The 22,738-nt window shown below is 39.6% G+C and overlaps 1 protein-coding gene and 1 pseudogene across 1 annotated transcript; one reads left to right on the plus strand and one right to left on the minus strand.

The window, feature by feature from the left end:
• Positions 1-6,370: 6,370 nt before the first annotated feature.
• Positions 6,371-8,317, minus strand: LOC133892234 (replication protein A 70 kDa DNA-binding subunit C-like; annotated as a pseudogene).
• Positions 8,318-16,331: 8,014 nt separating this feature from the next.
• LOC133893480 (uncharacterized) lies at positions 16,332-18,281 on the plus strand. Its single transcript, XM_062334508.1, has 4 exons — positions 16,332-16,401; positions 17,704-17,880; positions 17,992-18,051; positions 18,158-18,281. Exons 1-4 carry the CDS (start codon positions 16,395-16,397, stop codon positions 18,244-18,246), a joined length of 333 nt encoding a protein of 110 aa, XP_062190492.1. The 5' UTR covers positions 16,332-16,394; the 3' UTR covers positions 18,247-18,281.
• The last annotated feature ends 4,457 nt before the right edge of the window (positions 18,282-22,738 follow it).

The following is a 22,738-nucleotide window of genomic DNA, read 5'->3' on the forward strand; positions in this document are numbered from 1 at the left end:
AGAGTTTTTGGATGTCGGTGCATCATCCTAAAGCATGGCAATCTTATGGGCAACACATTGCCTAACCTCTTTTGTTGTTTATTCAATAAATCCACTGCATAGATCCACTCTTGTACAAACTTGTAATATGGTTAAGTCATGTGTAATTAAGTTTAAAGTTGAACTCTCTTTGTACGTTGGTGTGATGCGAATGTTGTGAGTGGTATGTGCATGTGATCTTGGGCTTGCTGAAGCACATATCGGGAATACTGGGTTTGTTTCTGTGTTAATTGAGCTACTGCGTCTCGGTTGTCTTTTAGATGTGTCTCGGCAGGCAAATGCTAGCTCTCATCTTTGAGACTAGCCGGTGGTTCAATTAAACCGGGTACGAATTGGACGGCTCTTACATGCTTGTTCCCAAATGGATAAAGCGCACGTGGTATCACATAGCGTTGATACTGCACCCAAAGTGTCACAAAGCGCGGGGATATATCGCACTTCATATGGAGCGAAAAGTTATGCTGTTGCACCTCTCGAGCGTGAAGAGTCGTGGATGAACACCATCCGCGCATACCCTCAAGATCATGTTATACCTGAGGCTGGTGCTGAATCAAAGAGAATTGCCCACAAGGCCAGGATGTACGTTTTGGTTGATGGCGACCTTTATTGCAAAGGAGCTAGTAGAGTTCTGATGAAGTGCATGTCCTAGGGTTGTGGAGTGCTGCAGTGGAGGAACTAGGGCATCAGCATAGGGTTAGGCTGGCGGCAGGCCATATTGCCTGTTATTTTTTAATTAAATTCCAAATAGGGTACCCTAACTCAAAATCCAATGGTCCAAATTTATTAGGTTCACCACAGACTCATCCGTTGTTCAAATTAGGCAAATTTATAGTCCATTTCAATCAACTCAATGAGCTCTACGCATCCATGGCCTCCATCGTCCATTCGAGCTACATTTCAAAAGGTCAACTTTTTCTCAACTTCTCGCTTTTTGGTAATTTCGTGTTTTACAATCTTGGGATATTGTCTATGTTTATGTCGATGCTTAGCCTAGCTTAGAGTCTATGTTGCATGGAAGTGCATCACACTCATATTTCTCATCTAGAGAAATTGTGGATGGGCAGCCATTCAGCGAATGGCTGGTGCGTGTGTTTTGAAAATGTGTGTGGGAATGGGAAGGGAGAACTAGAGTCTAGGTCTTGACTGGGGCAGATGATGAGAGTTGAACAGTGCTGTAGGTACAAGAGTTAGGTTTGTGGAAGTTCTGCCCTGGTCAATTAAGGTCTGAAGCCTATGACCAACCCAACGAGCTTACACAGTGCAACCACATGTGTTGGTACGGGATAGCTCTGGTTGAGTAATTTGTAAAGTTCCAGTGCTAACCCCGCTCAGAGAAGTGGTGGACGAATTATGCTGGCTAGCATAGCTAGAGTCGACAATTTCCGGGGAGAATTGGGTGGACTAGTGCCACTAGTGCCAACGATGTCTCGATAGGACAAAGGTACCGGCTAGCAAGTGGGCACCCTTGTAAGACAAGGTCACAACCTATCTTGGTGCTCAAAAGGGGCACGCGCTACCCATGGTAGTCTAGTGGAGATGCTCAGGCTGGATGCCACATGCTACCATGTTGTAAAACCTAGCTGGCATAGAGTTAGGAGTAGAATGGCTCATTGTAAAGGCCTTGTCATGACACCTTGGTACACCCTTCGTGTTGAGGGTACCACCAAATGGAAGTTCATGTCAGGTGGGTAAAGTACATAAACTCTGTAGAGTAAAAACTACTCCAATAGCCATACTCACGGTCAAGAGCAGGCCACGTGAATGTCAGGGATATAGACTCAGAGAATTTCAAAAGAATGGTGTGGTGAGAGCCTGGGTAGATGTGTAATCATCGAACCCAATGGATTGGGTCTCGTAAAGGGATATGAGATGGTAATGGAATGGTAACAATGTTGACTCTGGTAATTGATGAGTCGGGAGGGCGTGACCCTCAAGGTGAATGTTGTGTTGGTCAAGGTGAGTGTTGTGTTGGCCATGAGGGCTATGATTGTTGAAATGAGGACAAGGCCGTCACAGTTGAAAATGGAATCTTGTCGTAGGATAAGGTGTTATGGTAAATACTAGGTGATAGGTTTTGAATCTGTTGGCTTTATGCGTCAAGAGAACCTCCGCCTTTTCTTGTTAAAATTGTGCACATTATTATCTGTATTTCTGTCGTGGTAATTTCCTAAGTACGATGGATGTTACTCACACTTGCTTATGCAACAATAAATTCAAAAGAGGAAGATCTATATGCGTATGAAGGGAAAGAAAACGATAACGGCGCATCCTAGGTCGGGAACCCCCATCACTTGCCTGTGGCATAGCATGGGGCTCCACCGCTTCTTTTTGTTTTTTCACTGCTATCTTTTGGTAAACTCAGGAAATCTATTCGGTGAGTAGACCCCTTTTGTATGTCCAACCCTATGCGGTTGTGTAAGACTTATGCCAAAATATTAACTTGTTTTTGTGATGTATAAAATCTGTTACTAGGCATGTATCTGTGTGCACTATCTACTGATTCAGGGAATAGTGCATTAGCAACACACACATATACACAAACCCTCATCACTGTTGGTTTTTTAACCGACAGTGATAGTCACCGTTGTGACTATCACTGTTTTCGAAGCAACTATTAATGTCGGTTATAGAACCGGCTATCAATGTTGGTTCGTATTACGAACCGACAGTGATAGTCCCCATTTCCTTCTTTGAGAAAACCAAAAAATATCTTGCACCACGACCACCCCAACGCGACGCGGTAGCACTTCATAGTCACAAGTTACGCAATTTTCGTGTGCATGTGATTTGTGGGAGTTGAACCCGCGACCTCTCATCTTGTGCTGAGAGCAATGGGATATTCATTCCTTTTTACCCTTCATATCCAAAACTTTCAACGATTATTTGGAGATCTAAAGTACTTCAAATGAATAAGTTGTCAATTACAAAGTTATAGGTCTCATCGGGAGCTATAGTTTTCATATAAATTTTGTCTCCATCTGACTCCGTATGAAAAAGTTACGGATCTTCCAAAGATCTTATCATTGTCGGTTCGTGTTACAAACTAACAGTGATACTCTCTCCATTATCACTGTCGGTTCGTATTACGAACCAACAGTGATAATCCACTATCAGTGTTGGTTCATGACACGAACAGACAGTGATAGTATCAGTGTCGGTTCGTGGCACAAACGGACAATTACGATGCTTTTTGTCTTTTCCGATAAATTACCACTATCGATTCTTAACATGAACCGACAACGATATATTATCACTATCAATTTTTAATGAACCGACAGTGATAGACCGTCTAGATTGGTGTTTCTGTAGTAGTGACAGAAGGATTCAGATGTCCAATCCAAGGTCCCACCGGTAGTCTCTAGGAAGAACGAACTTGTCCCTACTGCAGACGGCTTTGAGGGGTTTGGAGAGTATCATATGTGAATACATAAATGTGATCTTTATACTCATCCTTATTTCTCTGACTTGCTTCTCAGGCACAACATTTATCTAACTAGCCATTGATGCCCGCGCTTCGCTGCGGGTGAGTGAACTGGTATAGCAGCAAAATATAATATTCTAATTTTGTTTGTATCATGTCACAGAAAGGCATAAAGCTATAGTATGACACGACATTGTCGCCGATGCTGTTGTAAAGGCCGACATAAGCTGGCACTTTAAGGTCACAGTAAAAAGGTGGGAAGCCTGAATCTAGACCATAGAAAACATATGAAATGGAGCAACTAAAGGGAGACTAATGTGACTATGCTCGGAGGCCGCCGGGAGTATTTAATTTCATATGAATTTCGAAGAAATTTTACTTCCCGTGGAAAATGTTCCTATGCGTCTATTTCGAACAAATGATCGGATTATCAGATTTTCTATGAAATCACTATGAAATAGTTATGTCAACATACATTTTGGAGGAAACCAAATACGAGGTCTGAACTCGTCGCATGGAAATTTCTTCCACACAGGCCAAAGTTTCCAGCAGCTTGCAGAAATTGATGCCCTCCCTGTGATTTCTCATGGGCCTCTAAATCCCATAGATATCCAGTTAACAAGGTCCACTTGTATGGTAGCATGAAACATCCCGTTCTCTCTTTCCTCAGATGTTATTTTTTATTTCTGCAGTCCAAGTTGTTCCACAATTTGACAGGGAACAACAACTTGGAGTGATGTTTGTTGGTTTAGTTCCTTTTTTTGTAAAAGTGCCAGGTTTAGGTCTTGATAGCAATCACGGCAGATTACATTATAGGTAGAAAGAACACGCACTACAATATGGATACATCCCCTGTATGCGAGGGTATACATAAAGTAAAGTAGCCTTCACTTCCCTTGGGCGTAAGGGGGAGCTGGCTAGAACTACTTCTAGACTTTTAAATTCGGACCGGAGCGGCTTCATTCCTTGAGGTGTCTGAGTGGCTGATTAGATCATTCTTCTGAGGTCAAAGGGTCTTCTAAGGGGATGAGAGGGAAAGCATCATCTTTTGGCGGTGGATGAGTCAGAGGGAGAATTTCTTCTTCCTCGGCGGGGGTGCTGGAGGGGCGTCTAAGAACTTCCTTTTGCCTTTTTTCATTGTTGCAACTGGGATTCCATCTAGTATCGGGCACTCTGTGTTCTCCAAGGCAAGGGTCCTTTTGTTTGCTAATGTTTAGCCTGATAGTTTCATTTATCATCATTTCATGCTGTTGTATGTGTGGTACGAGATGCCATTTAATGAACAATGCCAGTTCGATTTACCTTACTGAATATGAATTTTACTTGCCTCGCCTGATAGTTTGATGTATCATCACTTCATGTTTTTAATGTCATTTACGGAACACAGTGGACACGAAAACATAACAACAAAAAAAAAGGAAAATCAACATTTTTTCTGACCTTGAGTTGTTCACAAATATTTTTTTATTTTTCTTTTATTTGTCTCTTATTTTTTCTCAACTCAGCAGCACTAGAATAGGAATTAGTGTACAATTTTACTCAAGTTTGATGTAAGGGGTGGCGGCTACGGACACATGCGCGTGTTCCGAAAACTGTGCAGAAACTTCCGGGGTGAGGACTCAATCTTCCAAGGCATTTTTGGCCTTGAAAAATTCTCCGAACCCAACAAAGTAGGGGAGAAACAGATGTAACTTTTTTTGTAGATGTCCGTAGAAAAAAAAAACGTCAAAATCAGAGTCTGTATGTAAAAGTTATGCTCGTTTTACCGAAGGCACTCCGGGTCACCTATCAAATTGAACTTTATGGGTGCCATAATTATTTATTTACTATACTTATATGTCGTTTTCCTCCATTACTACTGATCATGCTCAGCCAAGCCTGCCTAAGCACCTCAGCCAAGCCTGCAGATGTGTTGATGTGATGAATGCGAAATAAGTGAATTGATTGATGTGAACAATTGTGATAGACCTGGATCATGCAATTCTACCATATGGAAACACCATTATCCAAGCTCTACACTTACATAGTTGATGAAGCCATTCAAACCAACGAACAAGGGCCTACAAATTATATCTTCTAAGTTCAGAGCCTTGCGTGACTGATAGCAAGGTGCCACAATTAAGGGCCCTAATACGAATATTACACTAAACACTAAAACAATCACAGGCATAAAGATCTTATCTACTACACTAACAAAGTGGCCTCGTAAATACAAATAGTACCAAGGACCTTCAAAGGACAACACAAGTAACAATACATAACCTAAGCATAAAGCACAATGGTGCACCACTTATTACTCCATGAAGATTAGGACACCAACACAGGCACATACAACAATCACCATTTTATTGAAAGCGGAGATGTAGTAGATAGCTGATGCTGCAGACCACAAAGGAAGGCTTACTCGTCACTGTAAATTAGGAATATTATAAGTCATTTAGTTGTACAAGCTTAATCAGTAACACAGTATGATAAACAATAAGCTACCTTGCCTTCTCTTTTTTTGCAGAGAACAATTCCTTGCGAGCAGCCCTTGATCTTTTACCCAGAAGACTTCTACATTATAAAAATAAATCAATAAACTATCCACACAATAGTCTACTTCATTATAAAAATACATTATTAGTCTCCACACCTCTTCAAATATGGGGAGCTATATTACAAGAATTTATTCTAATGATTTGTACATTGTTACTTATGTAATTAGAGGAGCATAGCATGTATCCATGACAAACATAACATAGAGGACAAAGGTACATACCCAGGCTCGTCATGAGCACTAGAAGGAACCTCCTTTCCCTTGGTTGATGAGTTTTTTCCAGTGGTAACTGTGTGAGTTTCATGAGGTGGTGTGGAGCCCCCTTCTGGATCTATGGGGGCTTCAGTTAAGCTAAAAACACTATTTTTAGTTTATTTACCACAGGTAGTGCTTGATGTCCCAATTGCAGACTTAACGCTAGGGTCCTTTGGAGGTTCACGACCAGTGGCATCAGCCCCACTGTGTTGGTCCCCAGCAACCGTTGGAGCCACAAACACCTTCCTAGCATGAAAATATAGCTGCCCAGTTCTAAAGGTTTGCTCACTGATAACCACTTGAAACACATACCTCCTGCCAACAAGACTGCGGAGGGGCGCAGGCAGTAAGATCTGATTGGATGAGCTTTCTTCCACAAGTTCAGCAGCAGTCCGCCGCACAACCTGCTCAGCTACACCTCCGAACAGAAATATTTTTGCTTGTAGCTGTCCTCAATCACCACATTTAGCTTGTAGCTGTGTTGTGAATATAAGGCACGTTAGGAATAATTTACAAGTTGGGAAATTTGAAGGGGATGCCATGTCAAATAGGAGGTACCTGGGAATCATCATTGGCTTCGTTTCATCACAGTTGGTACATTCAAAGCCTTCGAGAGTTGCTTTTAGTCCCCTTTTGCATGTACTACATCCTTTGTACTACCAACCATTTGAAACATCGATTTCCTTTATCTTTGCATTACAAGTAAAACATACATTCTAGTACACAATGGAGACTAAATTTCAGTACTAAGACATAACAGTTGCACATAGAACATATCTGAGAAACAAAAAATACATCAGTGTCATGAGGATCCAAGGAGAGGAGCTCTGATACAGTCTTCCTATTAGAAATTGCCTTGTCAATATCACCTGCCGCTGCATCACTATCCCCTGGTAGGAACAGAACTTCGGAACCTCTTCCCTGTAGGCTAAGGACAAAATAAAGTACACCTTCAACCACACTTGCATGCAGAATTTAACCAAGGAAAATAAATGATATATACAATAGGTTACCTAGCACGGAAAACATTAACTTCAGGAATATCAATGTTCATATACCATTTTGTTGCAACACCACTCCCACAGGTTGTAGCACCTATTTTGGTATTCAGGTAAGCGCATTACAACAATAGCTGGACATAGGATTTATTATTGATGGCCAGCATGGGATAAACTAACACTCACCTAAGTATTGCCTCACTTTCATCCCAGCAAAAATGATTACAACTGGTTCATCTTTACCGATGGTTTCAATAAGGAACTCATCCTCAAAAGATGTTGCATGTTCACCCCACAAAGTTATTGATAAAAGCCGATCGCTGCAATATTATGTACCCTAAGTATACAATAATTTCAAAAATGTTATAAATTAGTAGGAAGCAAACCTTAAATCACGTAGTTCTACTGATCGCCTAATAGAAGGGCCATTTAGACCGCTAAATTGCACCACTGGATGGATAACTGTAAGCTGTCCAATAACATCTGTTCAATATTCCATAACGGCGTCATCATGTTATACTATATGACTTCGATAAATAGACAGTCAAAGCATGAAATGAAAATTATGGATGGTGCGTACCTACTAAACCATGGTCGTTCCTTGCTCTGCGATCTAAGTCCTCAAAGTCCACAAAATTAAAAATATAGAGTGGAAGATTGTTGGATAACTCAGTAGGTACCTCCTCCACAACAGTCCATGGTGTAAAAAAGATTGTGTGTGTGTTGGGCACAGCATTGAACTTCTTTGCTTGCCTACTAACTTGAATTTTTTTAATCATATAAGATCGTCCTTCCACCAAAGTTTTAGCAAATTTGTTAAGGTCCTTCTGCCCAATGCAAGCTGTAATACCTACACCCTGATGTACAGAAATTCAAAGTTCGCAACTATTAAGCAAAAATAACACATGTGTCAAATGGTATACCTCTTCATCAACCAGAGCAAGTTCCAGCAGTAAAACCTTTCCCCTTAGAAGTCCCAGATAGCTGCCACATCCTAGCAACTCTAACCTTGATGTACCAATTGTGCCTTGTTGGATTAATTTGTGATAGTAAGCTGTACTCCATCTATTGTCGGTTCAACCAAGGAGGGAAGAAAATAAAAGGATGTCAAATGGAGCATTATATTTTGCAGTAGATAACAAATTATAGGTTGAAAGTGTGTATACAACATGTAGTATTGACATTTGACCAAAAAAATTACCAAAGGGACTGAAGAATTTCTTTAAAAACAATGTTTTGGGTCACATTGGAGTTAGGGTCTGCATCATCATCAATTAGAACCCTGAGCCCATTTCTAGATGTCACACGTGATATAGCAACATAGAGTTGTCCATAAGAAAAAACTGGACGTGGCAAGTAGAGACCAACATTCTGCAAAGTTTGTCCTTGGCTCTTATTTATGGTCATTGCATAACACAATCGAACTGGAAATTGTCATCTACTAAGCACAAATGGCCTTTTAGTGCTTCACACATGCAAGGCAATTCGAGGAAGAAGTACTTTGTCACCAACATGCGATCCAGTTATTATTTGAGCCTCCAATACCCGATCTCCTAACTGTGTTATTATAAGACGTGTACCATTGCAAAGGCCAGCACTCTGATTTAAATTGCGTAGTAGCACTACAGGCGAACCAACCTTGAGCATAAGCTTATGAGGAGGGATACCTTTGAACTGTAGAGAGTTTAGGAACTCAACTGGGTAAAGTAAGTCCAAATTACTGTGTTCCTTTGAGGATTCAACCAAAGTATTTGAACTGAGGTATACCTTTTCATGTCCTGGGATTAAAGAAAGAACGCGGTTATTAATTTCATCAATGGTATCATTTTTTGGAGCAATGATAGCCCTTTCCCTTAGATAGGTTGGGTCGGCATATGATGTCTCTAAGTTGGGGTAAGTAGATCTTATAATATTATCAACAGCAGAGTCTAATTTCGGAACTAAGATGTCGCATGGTATCACAATCAACTCAGAGTCCCCATCATCAGTGTGAGTAGTCCCTTTTGCAGTGCCATCCCCAATACTCAACACCCAGCCACTAAAGTCTTTCACCTGTTCAGTTGGTAAACCACTATCTGCCATCCCAAGTAAGCTCATGTTGATTGTAAGCTTTAGAATCTTAACATGACTCCATAGGTAAGAGTTAGTTATACATGCATCCACTGTGTCTACTCTAGTGCCACCCTCAACCACAGGTAGTACTTGGCGGAAATCTCCACCAAGTAACACTGTCTTCCCACCAAACACCTGGTGATAACTTGAAGAGTCCATTTGACCAAGGATGTCACGCATACTACGATCTAATGATTCAAAACAATGCTGGTGAGTCATTGGGGCCTCATCCCATATAATCAAAGAACTCTGTATTATTAAATCAGCAAGAAAAGTCCCCCTTTTAATATCGCACACTGATGACTCATCAATAACTATAGGAATTTTAAATCGAGAATGTGCAGTACGACCTCCAGGGAGCAAGAGGGAAGCAACCCCTGATGACGCTACAACAAGGACGATAAGCTTTTCTGATCGCAAGCGTGAAATAATTGTATTCCAAAGAAATATTTTCCCAGTACCACCGTACCCGTATAAAAAAACATTGACCTATTTTTCGTAAACTGAGTGTATGATAGCATCATATATATGTCTCTGTTCAAAGTTTAGTTGGTTGATGAGGGTATCATGCATATGTAAAAGCTTTGCAGAGTCGTAAGCCAGCTCCTCAGCTAACAATCTATTTTTCACCTTGTTACAAAGATTTAGATCAGACTTTGGTAAACCATAATCAGTCATTGAAGCACCATTCCTAACAAACAAATTATCGAGCTCTACCAAAACATGATTTTTAAGATGTTCTGCAGGCACTTTATAGCAAGGCAATTGTACCATCTTTTTAATTCTGTGTTGTATATCATCAGTGAAATAAGTATAGAACTCAATGAACAAATAGGCTGCATCACAAATAGAGCAAAAAAGAATTATAGTAACAAGTAACTATCGCATTTGAGCAGCTGATCCCCACACAGATGCTTCCTTAAGAGCCTCACACCACTCATTATCGTCACCAAGAAGACCAATAGCCTGACATGCATCCTTAAATGTTGGGTACAGAACACCACTAATTGTTCGAAGGTCCTCATAAGACGTAGCACCCTTGGCAACATTCAGAAGCATACGAAAGTAGTAAAGCTCACCACAACTAGGATTGATATATATAGCCCTCCCAATTTTTTTAGGTCCCTTACGCGAATGCCATACCTTATCCTTTTTATTCCAAACCCACTTTGTTGGGAATTCTATGTATGTTAACTCTCGAGCAGTTGGGAACATCCTATTAGCAGAAAACCACTCAGTCAATGTTGTCTGCGTGTAACAAGGGTCAACTACGATATCAACCAATGGCCTTTTAGCTAGGTACACAACGCTATTCATCAAAGGGAGATGCACAGCTAACCTCTCCACCGCTGGCGTCCTATAGTGGATATCAAATTCGAACATATGCCAGATAGCCTCATGTGAAGATAAATAACGACAATCAATGTACTCCCGAACCTCGTCGACATCTTCATGTTGTATCTGTGCATCTAATGGATGGGCACCAAGACTGCTATTGATAACCTCACCATGTGAATCTCTATGAGGAACGTCGGCTCCAAAGGATTCAATGATGGCTCTAGCGCGATCTGGGCCTTTCATAATATACTTAAATAGGTACTTGATGAGGTGTGTTTTATTGCACCACTCCACATTTATATGGGCTCTAAACCGTTTTAACAACGCTAAATTGTATGGGACAACCCATCCATTGTCAAGTTTAACCCCATATCGCTCGATAAAATGCCCAGCCTCAGTACGACACCTATATTGCACAAAGCCATCCTCACCAACAATTGTGTTTGGTTCATAACCCTTAGGGAAGAATTTTGAGCATTTATTGTTTTTCATGCATGGGCATTTTTGGTTCAGCTCTCCACAAGGGCCATGCACCATAAATTCATCTACAAGGCTATAACCCAAAGGATCAGATAATTTATCTGGTACCTCCGCACATATTATTGAGTCAATAAAGGAGGGGCGGGGGTCTTTGGTATTACCTTCAATCCAAACCAAAATATGAACGTGAGGCAGACCGCACTTTTGAAATTCGACGGTATAGAGTACTGAAACAAAATAGCAATAACAATATTAAGAAATCACATAAGTCCATGCTGCTAGTTGCATGCACATGGGGCAATTAATTGGGCAACACCCACATAAACCTAATGCCCTACTTTCTTGCATTGATGCATGTTTTTTGCAGAGTGGACAATTACTAAATGCTTCGTGATGACTATTTTTCCAAATAAGAACGACATATGGCAAAAACTTGATAATCGTACCTGCTTGTGCCTTCCCAAAATAAGCACATTTCTTCAACTCATAAACAAGCTCCTCGACCTTTAATTTGAAGACTCGACTAACTAGGTCAGGTCTAGCGTCAGGTCTTTGCCCTGGAACAAATGTAAGAGTATCAACTATTTCCTGCCACTTTGGATTACAGGTAAAAGTAATAAATAGGTCCGGAGGTCCATAGAATCGACAAATCGCCATTGCATCTTGATAGTTCTGTACCATGTACCTTTTACTTCCTGTAAAGCTAGCGGGTAAAATAACTTTTTTTCCCAATGTTATTCCCATCAACATCACCCTTGTGCAGTGCATCTGCAATGCCCTTGTACACCTCAGACCTTAAGTTTTTATTGTTTTTCGTTATGAATCTAAGCCTGTTCTCCTCTACTGATGCAAAAGCGTCAACAACATATTGCTGGAATAGTCGGTCGCCACGTATTAGTGTTGTTGCCTCGCTTCTACGTTGTTGTAACCGGAAAGCATAGTATTCGAGCATGGTAACCTCATCTCTAACTCCAACCCGCAAGGTCCCTGACCGATTGTATTTAATCCCTAACTTGAATCCTTGCTCCCCATAAGGGAACAAAATTGGGTATTGTAAGGCCATATAGTTCGCATGAAGGTTGCTAATTCTTCTAAGCCCACCACCTTTATCTTGAATAATTATGTCAGGACTCTTCTTCTCCTCCGAGAAATCCCCTACTATTAAAGCAGCTATCTCCGATCCTGTCGGTGTACTATACTGAGGTGCAGACTTGGACCTATCGTGCAATAGCCTAAGGTGCAAAGTTTGGCATTGGCTCTGTCCCAATAGGTCCCTAGCCGCCCTAAATAATTTTACCAACTCATTTGATTCGTCAAACATCCTTACCAAGCCCTCAACAATTTTTTTATCAACTCCGTTATCATTATCACAATCCCTGTTTCTATCAAAAATTGATATTCGATTCTAGACCTCATTTTCAGTATAAAAAATATAGAGTTGTGCATACACTGGAGGCTTACCCTCATCTGGTAGCAAAGATCCAATTCGATGATAGACCTGGCCATTAATTTTAAATACATATGGCCCAGGACCTTTGTTTATACCGATGTCAATTTTAGCACCGAGTGATGTAAAAGCAAACATCGAATTATATGATCGAATAGACTTAATGAAGTATTTAGATAAAACATCACCGTTTGGATTCAACAACCCAGCCAGAAATGGAGGAGGATATTTTTGAAATGGCAACCTGACCTTACCTCCCCTACAACAAAGATGAAAACGAATACAACTGCCTTCACCTGAATATGATCTTTTCACACGTTCTTGGTACCAAAATTGTGCACCATAGTACTGGCATTCATGTGCAGGAGGGCCGTAGTATGAAGTCTCGGGTGAAAGATATACTACAGAGGAAACAAACCACTAGATAACTTACAAATTTATTTAGTCAGAACATTGGCATGCATCTATCTACTAATCTTAACACATATGCTGTTACCTAGATTTTTTGGCTGGATAGCACAATTTCCTACATAAGGAATCAACACTCACATGTTAATGAATAAGTATTGTAATCTTTGGGCATCCATAATTATAAATTGAGCACAAAGAGGTACACAATTCACCTTTTTTCTTTGCGTGTCTTATGGATCTCTGAAGTTCCTGCCTCTCACGTGTCGTTCCCCCACCTACAGCTAGAGATGAAAACAAAAAATAATAAAGCCAGTATAACCAGACGAAGCAACTGAAAACGATACTCTTAGGAAACGAGAATAAAAATGCAAAATAAAATATTTTTTCTATATATGCATACACTTTATTTTCAAGTATTTAACATAATTAATATGATGCATGAGCATAGCGAGGCATAAGTATAGAGTATCCATGGGTATTCCACAGAAAATACTCCAACTTAAAAAAATTAAATAATACAATGAAAAGAGCAGGAAGGTAGGTAAAGACACCTAGCTCTGCAGCTGCTCCTTTGCCACGCTGCCTCTTCCTTGTCCAACTAGAGGAAGGTGCCCCCTCCATGCGACATTCCTGTACCTGTGGATATCAGACTACAAAAATTACCTCTAAAAAGTAACCTCAAGGAGAGACGATGAAAGAAAAATGTGGCAAAAGAAAACGCCAGAAGGACTCCAAGGAAAATAAAAAAACAAAAATAGCAAACAAGACTTTAAATTAATATAGTGGTCACAGTAAGCCATGCATGTAAGTGGCTTCTGCCTGCAGATCACTACAAATCATGTCCACAAAATATGTCTTTTCGGCCCATAACCATTTATTAAGTCCATAGTCTCATGGTACTTATTCTTATATTAAAATCAATCATTCCTACAAAACCACAACAGAGGCTTATCCTATCGATATGAGGAGTAACTTCTTATCATATCATCAGTTGGTCTTAGTAAATTTTATTGGATGGTGAAAATTTTGCTAGCATAAACAATAATTGTATATCATGGTACGGCGAGAAGCGCATCGTCTAGCAGGACTGTGTGAACCTCACAACTAGGTAACACTGGTACCTTAAGTATGCACTATATCAAGCATACAAGGCACGAACTGGATGAAAGGTGCGATGGAATGAAGGTAGCATCATGCTTATATAGCCAAGAGAAGCACCATGCTGTGCATGTACCGCCAGGAACAATATTATAAAAGATGAATAGTCAATAAGTGACGTGATATGAAGTAGCACTGGATGTAGCAATTTAATGTGACATGAAGGAACACTGGATACATCAATTGATAGCAAATGTGGGATGGGATGTTTCACGCTGCTTGTAAATTGAACGAATCTTTAATACCGATAACACTAAAATGATTGGTTGAATGGACAAAACTATAAACTGAATCTGTCATAGGGCCATTAATTATTACTAATAGAACTGATTAACCAGTAGTAGTATGTACTATTAGTTTCTGATTTCCTCTTATATCTTGAAGGACTGTGATGAATATTATAGGATATTCAGAGGAAAAAATAGAACAAACACATGTATGGAACACAAACTAATCCAAATTGCCATAGTGTCAGACTAAATTACACTATTCTAAAATTGCTGCTTGTCAAAATCGAAGCCATAATTACCGTCTACTAATATTTGTATTTGTCCTAGATTTCTTATGTGTGTTTTCATACAAGGAAAGAAATTAGTATTAACGCAAATTACATCGAGATCCGCAATTGTCTGTAACGACTAACAAACATCTAGGAGAAAAAAAACTCGCCTTTAGCTTTCACGAGTTGGGAGGTAGTAAAAAAATGGCGCCTTTTGGGAGAGATGAGGTGCATCCAGTGTAAATTGTTTGGACGCATCTCACGCAGTAAATTGATGAACGACTCAATTTACTAAGTCAATTTACTGTCTGCACACCTCTCACGTGGCTTGTAAATTGATGGGACACACATTCAATTTACAGCTAAAATGAGTGATGTGTAAATTGAATATGGGATGGGATGTTTCACGTAGCTTGTAAATTGTAAAGGTGAGCATTCATATCAATCTATAGCACCTTTAGAACTAAAGCTGCAGAATGCAACAAGAAAGTACTAGGAGTACTAGGAGTACTACTAAAGATATGTCAAACGCTATGTCATCAACAGCATGTTAGGACGAACGCTACAAATTATGAACAGACTAAAATTAATGTGAGATGAACCAACGCTGCCTTGTGAGGAAGAACACTACAAATTATTAACAGGCAGAAATTAATGTGATACAGAAAGTTGCGTTTGCAAGTATACAGAAATTGTAATCATATAGACTGAAATTAATGTGAGGTGAACCAACGCTGCCTTGTAAGGAAGAACACTACAAATTATGAACAGGCAGAAATTAATGTGATACAGAAAGTTGCGTTTGCATGTATACAGAAATTGTAATCATATATCTGCACCGCACACATCACATCAGATGGCTCGAAAAATAAGAGAGACGTGGCCACACCGAGAGGCCGCGAACTCGGCTGCACCGCACACATCACATCAGACGGCTCGAAAAATAAGAGAGATGTGGCCACACCGAGAGGCCGCGAAATCGGCGTGGCCTTATACTTCTAATAGGGATTTTTGTTTTATATAACTTACAGGGATAAAAAAAAACTTAAATTTTTTGGAGGGCTCCGGTTAAACCGCAGTAATTTTGGGGGATTCCTATCGAATTTGCCTATATACAATAATCAAGGGTTTGAACAATTCCATGTCACAAAAATTACGAAATTTTCAAACGATACATTATGTCATTGTATGAACATCACCAAAAATCACAGAGAGAGAGAGAGAGAGAGAGAGAGAGAGAGAGAGAGAGAGAGAGAGAGAGAGAGAGAGAGAGAGAGAGAGAGAGAGAGAGAGAGAGAGAGAGAGAGAGAGAGAGAGAGATTGGGTTTTTGCCTCAGTAGTAACAAATGGAGCTTACACATGGGTACCATTCTAACATGCTGCTGAACGACTCTTTATTCGGACAAACGTGCACTAGATGGCAAACATAACATATTTTATAGTATTTTCCAAACGTACAAAACTATATTACCAATTGAGTTAAAAAACAAGAGTAACTAATCAAGGATACAAAGATTAGAGATAAGACAAGACCAGCTAATAACTAATTAACTTAGTAGATGGTTTGTCATATCCCCAGCCTGAAGTACTTGGCCTATAAATAGACGTACGTAGAGAGCCTGCAGTAAGCACTAGCTAAGAGGAATTAAAACCAGTTGAAACTACTCAAAGTACAGTATCATCATTTTCGAGAAAAAATGTCGGGTAAGTTCATCAGTACTTGATTATAATTATAGGTCGTTTTTTTGTTTTTTGTATTTCTTTATCAATCTTGAACCGAATTGTTTAAATTCAGAAAGGGTAATTGCATCAGCATTACTAATGGGTGAACGTTCACCCATTAACATTTGGGTAACACCTAAATTTAACTACATTTAGATATATCAAATAATGATTTTGATTTTATCTAAAATAATAAAAGTTCATTTTTTACCTAATTTGGGGTGTTCACTAATTTCTTATTGGGTGAACGTTCAACCTTGAGGAGCTCCCTAATTGCATTTAACCCCCCATATCCCATTGTCAACATGAAGGCATGCATTTACATGTCTTTTAAATAATTCTTTAGATCATGCTAGCTACCATGAAATATCAATGTTGGCTAATGTCACATTCTGCAACAAAAACAAAAACAACCTTTCGTTTCCTTCTTTTTCATTGCTCTATGTACTTGTGCGTATTATATGTGCTCGATAGCGTGGCTGAGGGCATGTTGAAATTTCCAAATTAAACATTAGACGGGTTTAACCAGAAAACCCAGAACTACTAAAAGTCCCAGCAGTTTGCAAAGTGTTCACAAAAGTCACTTACCATTGGGGTTTCACGGAAAAAACTGTTGGTATAACGAAATGAATCGCCAGATCAGTTTTTTGAATTAAAAAATGAAGGAGGAGAACAATGAGCAATTTTTCCGGCCATACTCTACACCGGCTTTTAGAGTATGGCCGGAGTAGAGTAACTAGCTTGGTGAGGGAGGCATCTGGTGCTCACCCGGATTTCGTCGGTGGGAGGAGCAGAGAGACGAAGGAAATAGAGAAAAAAGGGGAGAAGACAGGTGGTGCTGTGATAACCAAATGTCTATGTGCTTGCCACATGTGTATCCTTTCTGTTGCTTATGTGGCAGATTTAGGTGAAATCCCGATAGTAGGGCACTTCTAAGAAACACTTTGCAAACTCCCTAGTCATTTTAAAATTAGAAAATAAATAAACAACTTTTGTATATACTCAGCATATTTTATTGGGGATTTCATTAAATTTTCTTAACCGTTATTAACGAGGAATATGCATGCGGACAGTGGCGGACCCAATGTGGTGGCCATCAGTGTCACATGACACCCCTTGTTTTTTTTTTTCAAAACAGTACACGCAGTTTATGCAATTTAATGAAAAATTACAATTCGTATATATTTCTACTTAGATAACGAACCTAGTGATATCAATTCCCTTTTGAGGGCCCGTCGTTAGGTGATACCATTGGTCGTAAATTTTGAATCTGCCGCTGTGCAGATAATCCAAGAAATCCAGTGCGTGCACATGTTACGTTCGTGGCAATTCTGGGTGTAGCTCTGGATCCGACAGATTCGAATCGTATTGTTCAGGTGTTGATTGAAGAATCTGGTCAAGGTGACTACTTTCTCGAGAAAATATTTAATGGATTTTACAAAGGGAATCGTGCAACGACTGGTAAGCATATACATATGTTCAGGTTTTGTTAATTGCGCACTAACTGCACTTAGTGCCGATTGTGGCATGATTTGCTCTATATAATTAATCTCTCCTGTGATTCTGCTGAAGAGCGTGAGGCGAAACGTATAGCAACCCTGCTGCGTACTCCTGACGGCCGCGGCCATCAAGGTAGTAAGATGAATTAATTAGTTAGTTTTTATTATTTGCCAGAAATCAATCCAAAGTAGACCTGCGATTGCTGCTGCATGTCATTTACAAATATCTTTCGATACAGATAAGCCGGAAGAAGGAAAACGCAGCGGGTCTGGTTCAGGTACGTACTCCCTTCAAACTCGAGGCCTCTTGATTTCTGCACTTAAATAAGTCTTACCATAATACCATTACACCAAAGGCTACATGTATCATACATGTGGCTAACCGGCCGTTATGTAGGAGCTGTATGGATCCGGTCCTACCGCGTTAAGTTATCTTCAGTAGATACTTAAAAATTTATTTTTTATGATATTATTATAGTATTCGTTAACACTATTACAGCATCTTCTATTTTTTTCATCTCCATCAGCTACCCTATTTTCTACATTTTATTATTTTTCTCATCTCTTCAGATCCACAGTCATACACATGAACAGTAAGATGAATTAATTAGTTAGTTTTTATTATTTGCCAGAAATCAATCCAAAGTAGACCTGCGATTGCTGCTGCATGTCATTTACAAATATCTTTTGATACAGATAAGCCGGAAGAAGGAAAACGCAGCGGGTCTGGTTCAGGTACGTACTCCCTTCAAACTCGAGGCCTCTTTATTTCTGCACTTAAATAAGTCTTACAATAATACCATTACACCAAAGGCTACATGTATCATGTATGTGGCTAACCGGCCATGCCGTTATGTAGGAGCTGTATGGACCCGGCTCCTTACGGTGTTAAATCATCTTCCGTAGATACTTTAAAAATTTATTTTTTATAATATTATTATAATATTCGTTAATACTATTACAATATCTTCAATTTTTTTATTTTCAACAGCTACCTATTACCTACGTTCTATTATTCTCCTCTCACTTTGAACCTACAGTCATACATATAAACAGTGATACCTCCACTCTCGAAAGCGACTCCGCTGGAGGACGTTTGCCATATAGGATCATGTATCACTCGAAAGAGACTCCGCTGGAGTCGGCCTTGTGCAGGTTTCATCGTTACGTCATATCATTTAATTACTGTTATGCACATTGCTATGTGTAAACTGCATGTGCCGACCCGACCCGACCCATACCACGTTGCAGACTGTTTCATGCTGTCCTAATAGCATAATTCGAAGGCCCAACACGGCTTGCCCGGCCCGTTTCAGCTCATTATCCTTACACTTTTTGTAATTGATGGAGTCATGCCGACCAACCGTGCCGCATCTCAAGGTCCGGCATAACCCGCACCTTCGTGCTGTGCAGATCCAGCCCCACAAAGTCGTACCAACCCAACATGCCACATCTCAAGGCTCGGCACAGCTTGCATTCCTCACGCCATGCCGACATGCCCCGACGAGGTCATGCTCGAGCTGGCTGGCCTAACCCGTTTGGTCATCTATACCAAAGGAGCTATATAGCTGTTCTTCATTAAAAAAAATGGGTCTAAATGTCCTATATATATTTCGGTTTCTGTTACCATGGAAGCCAGTTTAATCATCATAAGCATCTTAATTACCTGATCTGATTGAAGATGCAATTTGACTTCGGAATTTGTAGGAGGAGATATAAAAAAGAAGTCACGTCCAGGAATGAAACCAGCAATGGAACAGAGTTCAGCGGGGCGCTCAGGTAATTTATAACATGTCAATTTGGTACTCTACTTATTCCGCCTATCCTATCATTTCCTTTCATTTCGTCTGGCATTTGGAAATGTGCAACATCTTTCGGAATGTCAAAAACATGGTTTCGAATACTTAAATGATTTTAAATAGGTATATATTTTTATCATGTTTCCGCTTGATCAATCCACTAAAGAGAGCATTTTTTCTCACAAAATTGAAAATTGGATGCGTTGTTCATAAGGATGGTGCATGTGTAGCAACGAGAAGGGCGTTTTCGTCCAAAAAAAGTGGGATGGCAAATTCCCAAGTTTTAAAACTTTAAGTGGCATAGAAATTTCAAGGTTTCAACGGCATATATCCGTCTACTTACCCTAATTTAGAGTGGCACCCATCTACCTGTGCCACATTTTAAGTTACAAACCGGTTATAGAAATCATGCATCAACTAGCCCAACATGGCATTAGAGCGCCAACAACAAGAACAACATTTTGTCTTAAATAAGTTGAAATAGACTAGAAATAAAACCTAAGTTGAAACACAAGCCAAAGACATTTATAAAAAAAAGATAGTAAAAGTAGCAGTAGCAGACTAATACCAGTGGTAGTAGCAGTAATAGTAGTAATAGTAAAAATGAAACCTACACATCTATTGCCTACACCATGTCAAGTTTGGATGACTTCTATCTCTCCTTATGTTACCGGTGTGACTTTGGTGTCCAATACATACCGGTGCCGTAGGAATAGGTCACCCTTGCACCATTTCATAAGCATTAGAGTCAACATATTAAACAAATAATGCTTGTGCTCAACTTACCATTTATGTTCACGTCTTATATGGCTCTAAATTAAGGTTTGACGTGTCAGGATGTTAACAAATACTCCCGCCTTTACAGCTTAATTGAACTTTTGAATAAACTGATTGGTTGCATGCAGGGGGAGCTCAGAATCGCGTCAAAAGAGTACTACCAAGTGATGCTACTGAGGATGAAAGCTCAAAGGAAGCCAAGACTCCTAAACTTGTCAAGCAAATTAATGGTTCCAGCCGGGCCATAGAACTGAGAACCGGTTGATGCCTCCGGCCGGTTTTCGACTGGGATTTCGCTTGCATGCGTCATTTCTATTTAATCGATGTCAGTTGTCAAGTTGTGAGTTTCTGAAATTTCCTATTTATCGTCAGTTGTGAACTTGTGATTTTCCGATGTAATTTCGTATTTATTTTCAGTTGTGAACTTTGGTACTGTATGATGCTATTCCTACTTAATGCTAGTCTTGTGTGGGCGACTCTATTTATTTCTTAATGTCTTCCCTTCACTATATGCACTCTTATTGTGTGAAATTAAGCTAGGTTTGTGATTACTCTCTGTTCAAAAATATATGACTTTTTAGCCTTGGCCACACTTATTAAGAAACATAGGAAAGTCATACACCCCCTATTAATAACTATACAAAAACTGCATAGAAAAATGTTGCTCTCATTTATTACTTAGTATTTTGCTCTATTTAATAAGGGTATATGTCACAGCCCAAATGTTGTAGTATTTACTTAATTAAGCATGTCTTGGGCTCATATCATACATCAAGAATGCATTTGTATTTGAATTGGTAATTCAAATTAATGGATAAGTTAATTAATAAAAGAGCACAAATGAGGAAACTCTAAAAAATCACATTGAACATAGGGTTGCTAAAATTCTACCAAATACTATAAATCCATTAGTGAATTGTAGTAATTTTCCCCAGATTTTTGGGAATTTAGTTAAGAATTAAAAGCAACAAACTTTGAAGAATTTTAGTTTAAATTCTAGAAATCTAAAAAGAGTGAAATCAGTCAAAATGGAAACCTTAGGAATTTTAATTTAACCACAAAAATTCGTGCGGCAAAAGCCAAATGAATTGGCTAGCGATTTCATCAAGCGCTTCATGGATGTTCGCAACCGATGCTACAGCGTCAACTTGCCGGAGAAACAAATAGCCGATTTGGCATTCCAAGTCCTGTTACCGCAGCTAAAGGAAAATTTTATTGGCCGAGAATTTGAAAACTAGAGCCAGGTTCTTCGTAAGGTATCGACTCAGGAAAGCTGATATACTGAAAACAAAACCTTCCACGAGAAGTTCAAGGCCAAGGGTGACAACAAGGTGCTTGATACGGATTTTATTTCACATCAGTTTTAATAGTAATGAGCAGTAAAATAATTAGGTGCACTATTACCTATATAATTTTAGCCATCATGAGAATTATTCAAGTATGCATAGGAAGTACTAGGTAATATTTTAACAACAGCAAAAGAATTGAAGCATTAACATTACTAGCAAAAAGTTTTTTTCAGGTTTTGCTCCTTATGTATTTGTAAAATTGAAGGCCGAATTCTATCAACCAATGTATACTCAACTAACTTTTGAACACTATTAGCTATGGTTGCACTAATAGATTGATCAATCATATTAGCAACATCTTCATGAGAGAGGGAGTTGAGCGCTTACATTGGTTGGTTCATTAGGGTTTTGGATGGCGGGCGGTGGAGAATCTTTCTTCTTAAACACGCCTTGCCGAGTCTTCACGTAATGCGAGAGGAGTTGCTGCTGACATTGCTCCAAGTCGGCCTCGAACGCCAAACGCGTTTCTTTCGGCAACTCATCGTAGAACGTCATGATAATATTATCTTTGTCGATTTCCGAAGTAGACATGTCTAGGATTTTAGAATTCGGCTAGGAGATAACCGAAAAACTTATTCTCCAATGGAGTCGCCAAAAAGTGTAATGACATGTAAAGGTGGCACGCCAAACACTGAGCACCTTGTATACAAAACTGGACTGGAACTTCCTATCATAATCGGATGTTCCAATCCTCAGATCGAATGTTCGGATCTGTGTATCCGACGAGCAGCACCTAGGAAACCTTAGTCGTGACACTAGACCATTGGACCTTTGTCATCACTCATGCTCGGGAGGGACCCCGACAGAGCACAGGTAGCCGATGGCTTGTCCTTGATCGTCGATATCAAGAACGGATAGCAATGTAGATTGGAAAAGAGAATTATGGCAAAAAGAG

Source organism: Phragmites australis, chromosome 15 (assembly GCF_958298935.1).
Source record: "Phragmites australis chromosome 15, lpPhrAust1.1, whole genome shotgun sequence".
NCBI lineage: Eukaryota > Viridiplantae > Streptophyta > Magnoliopsida > Poales > Poaceae > Phragmites > Phragmites australis.

Bases quoted from the DNA above. Each gene is read 5' to 3' on its own strand.
- LOC133893480 (XM_062334508.1), top strand. The intron at 17,881-17,991 runs GTAAGCATATAC...ATTCTGCTGAAG, and splicing joins AGGGAATCGTGCAACGACTG to AGCGTGAGGCGAAACGTATA. The intron at 18,052-18,157 runs GTAGTAAGATGA...CTTTCGATACAG, and splicing joins TGACGGCCGCGGCCATCAAG to ATAAGCCGGAAGAAGGAAAA.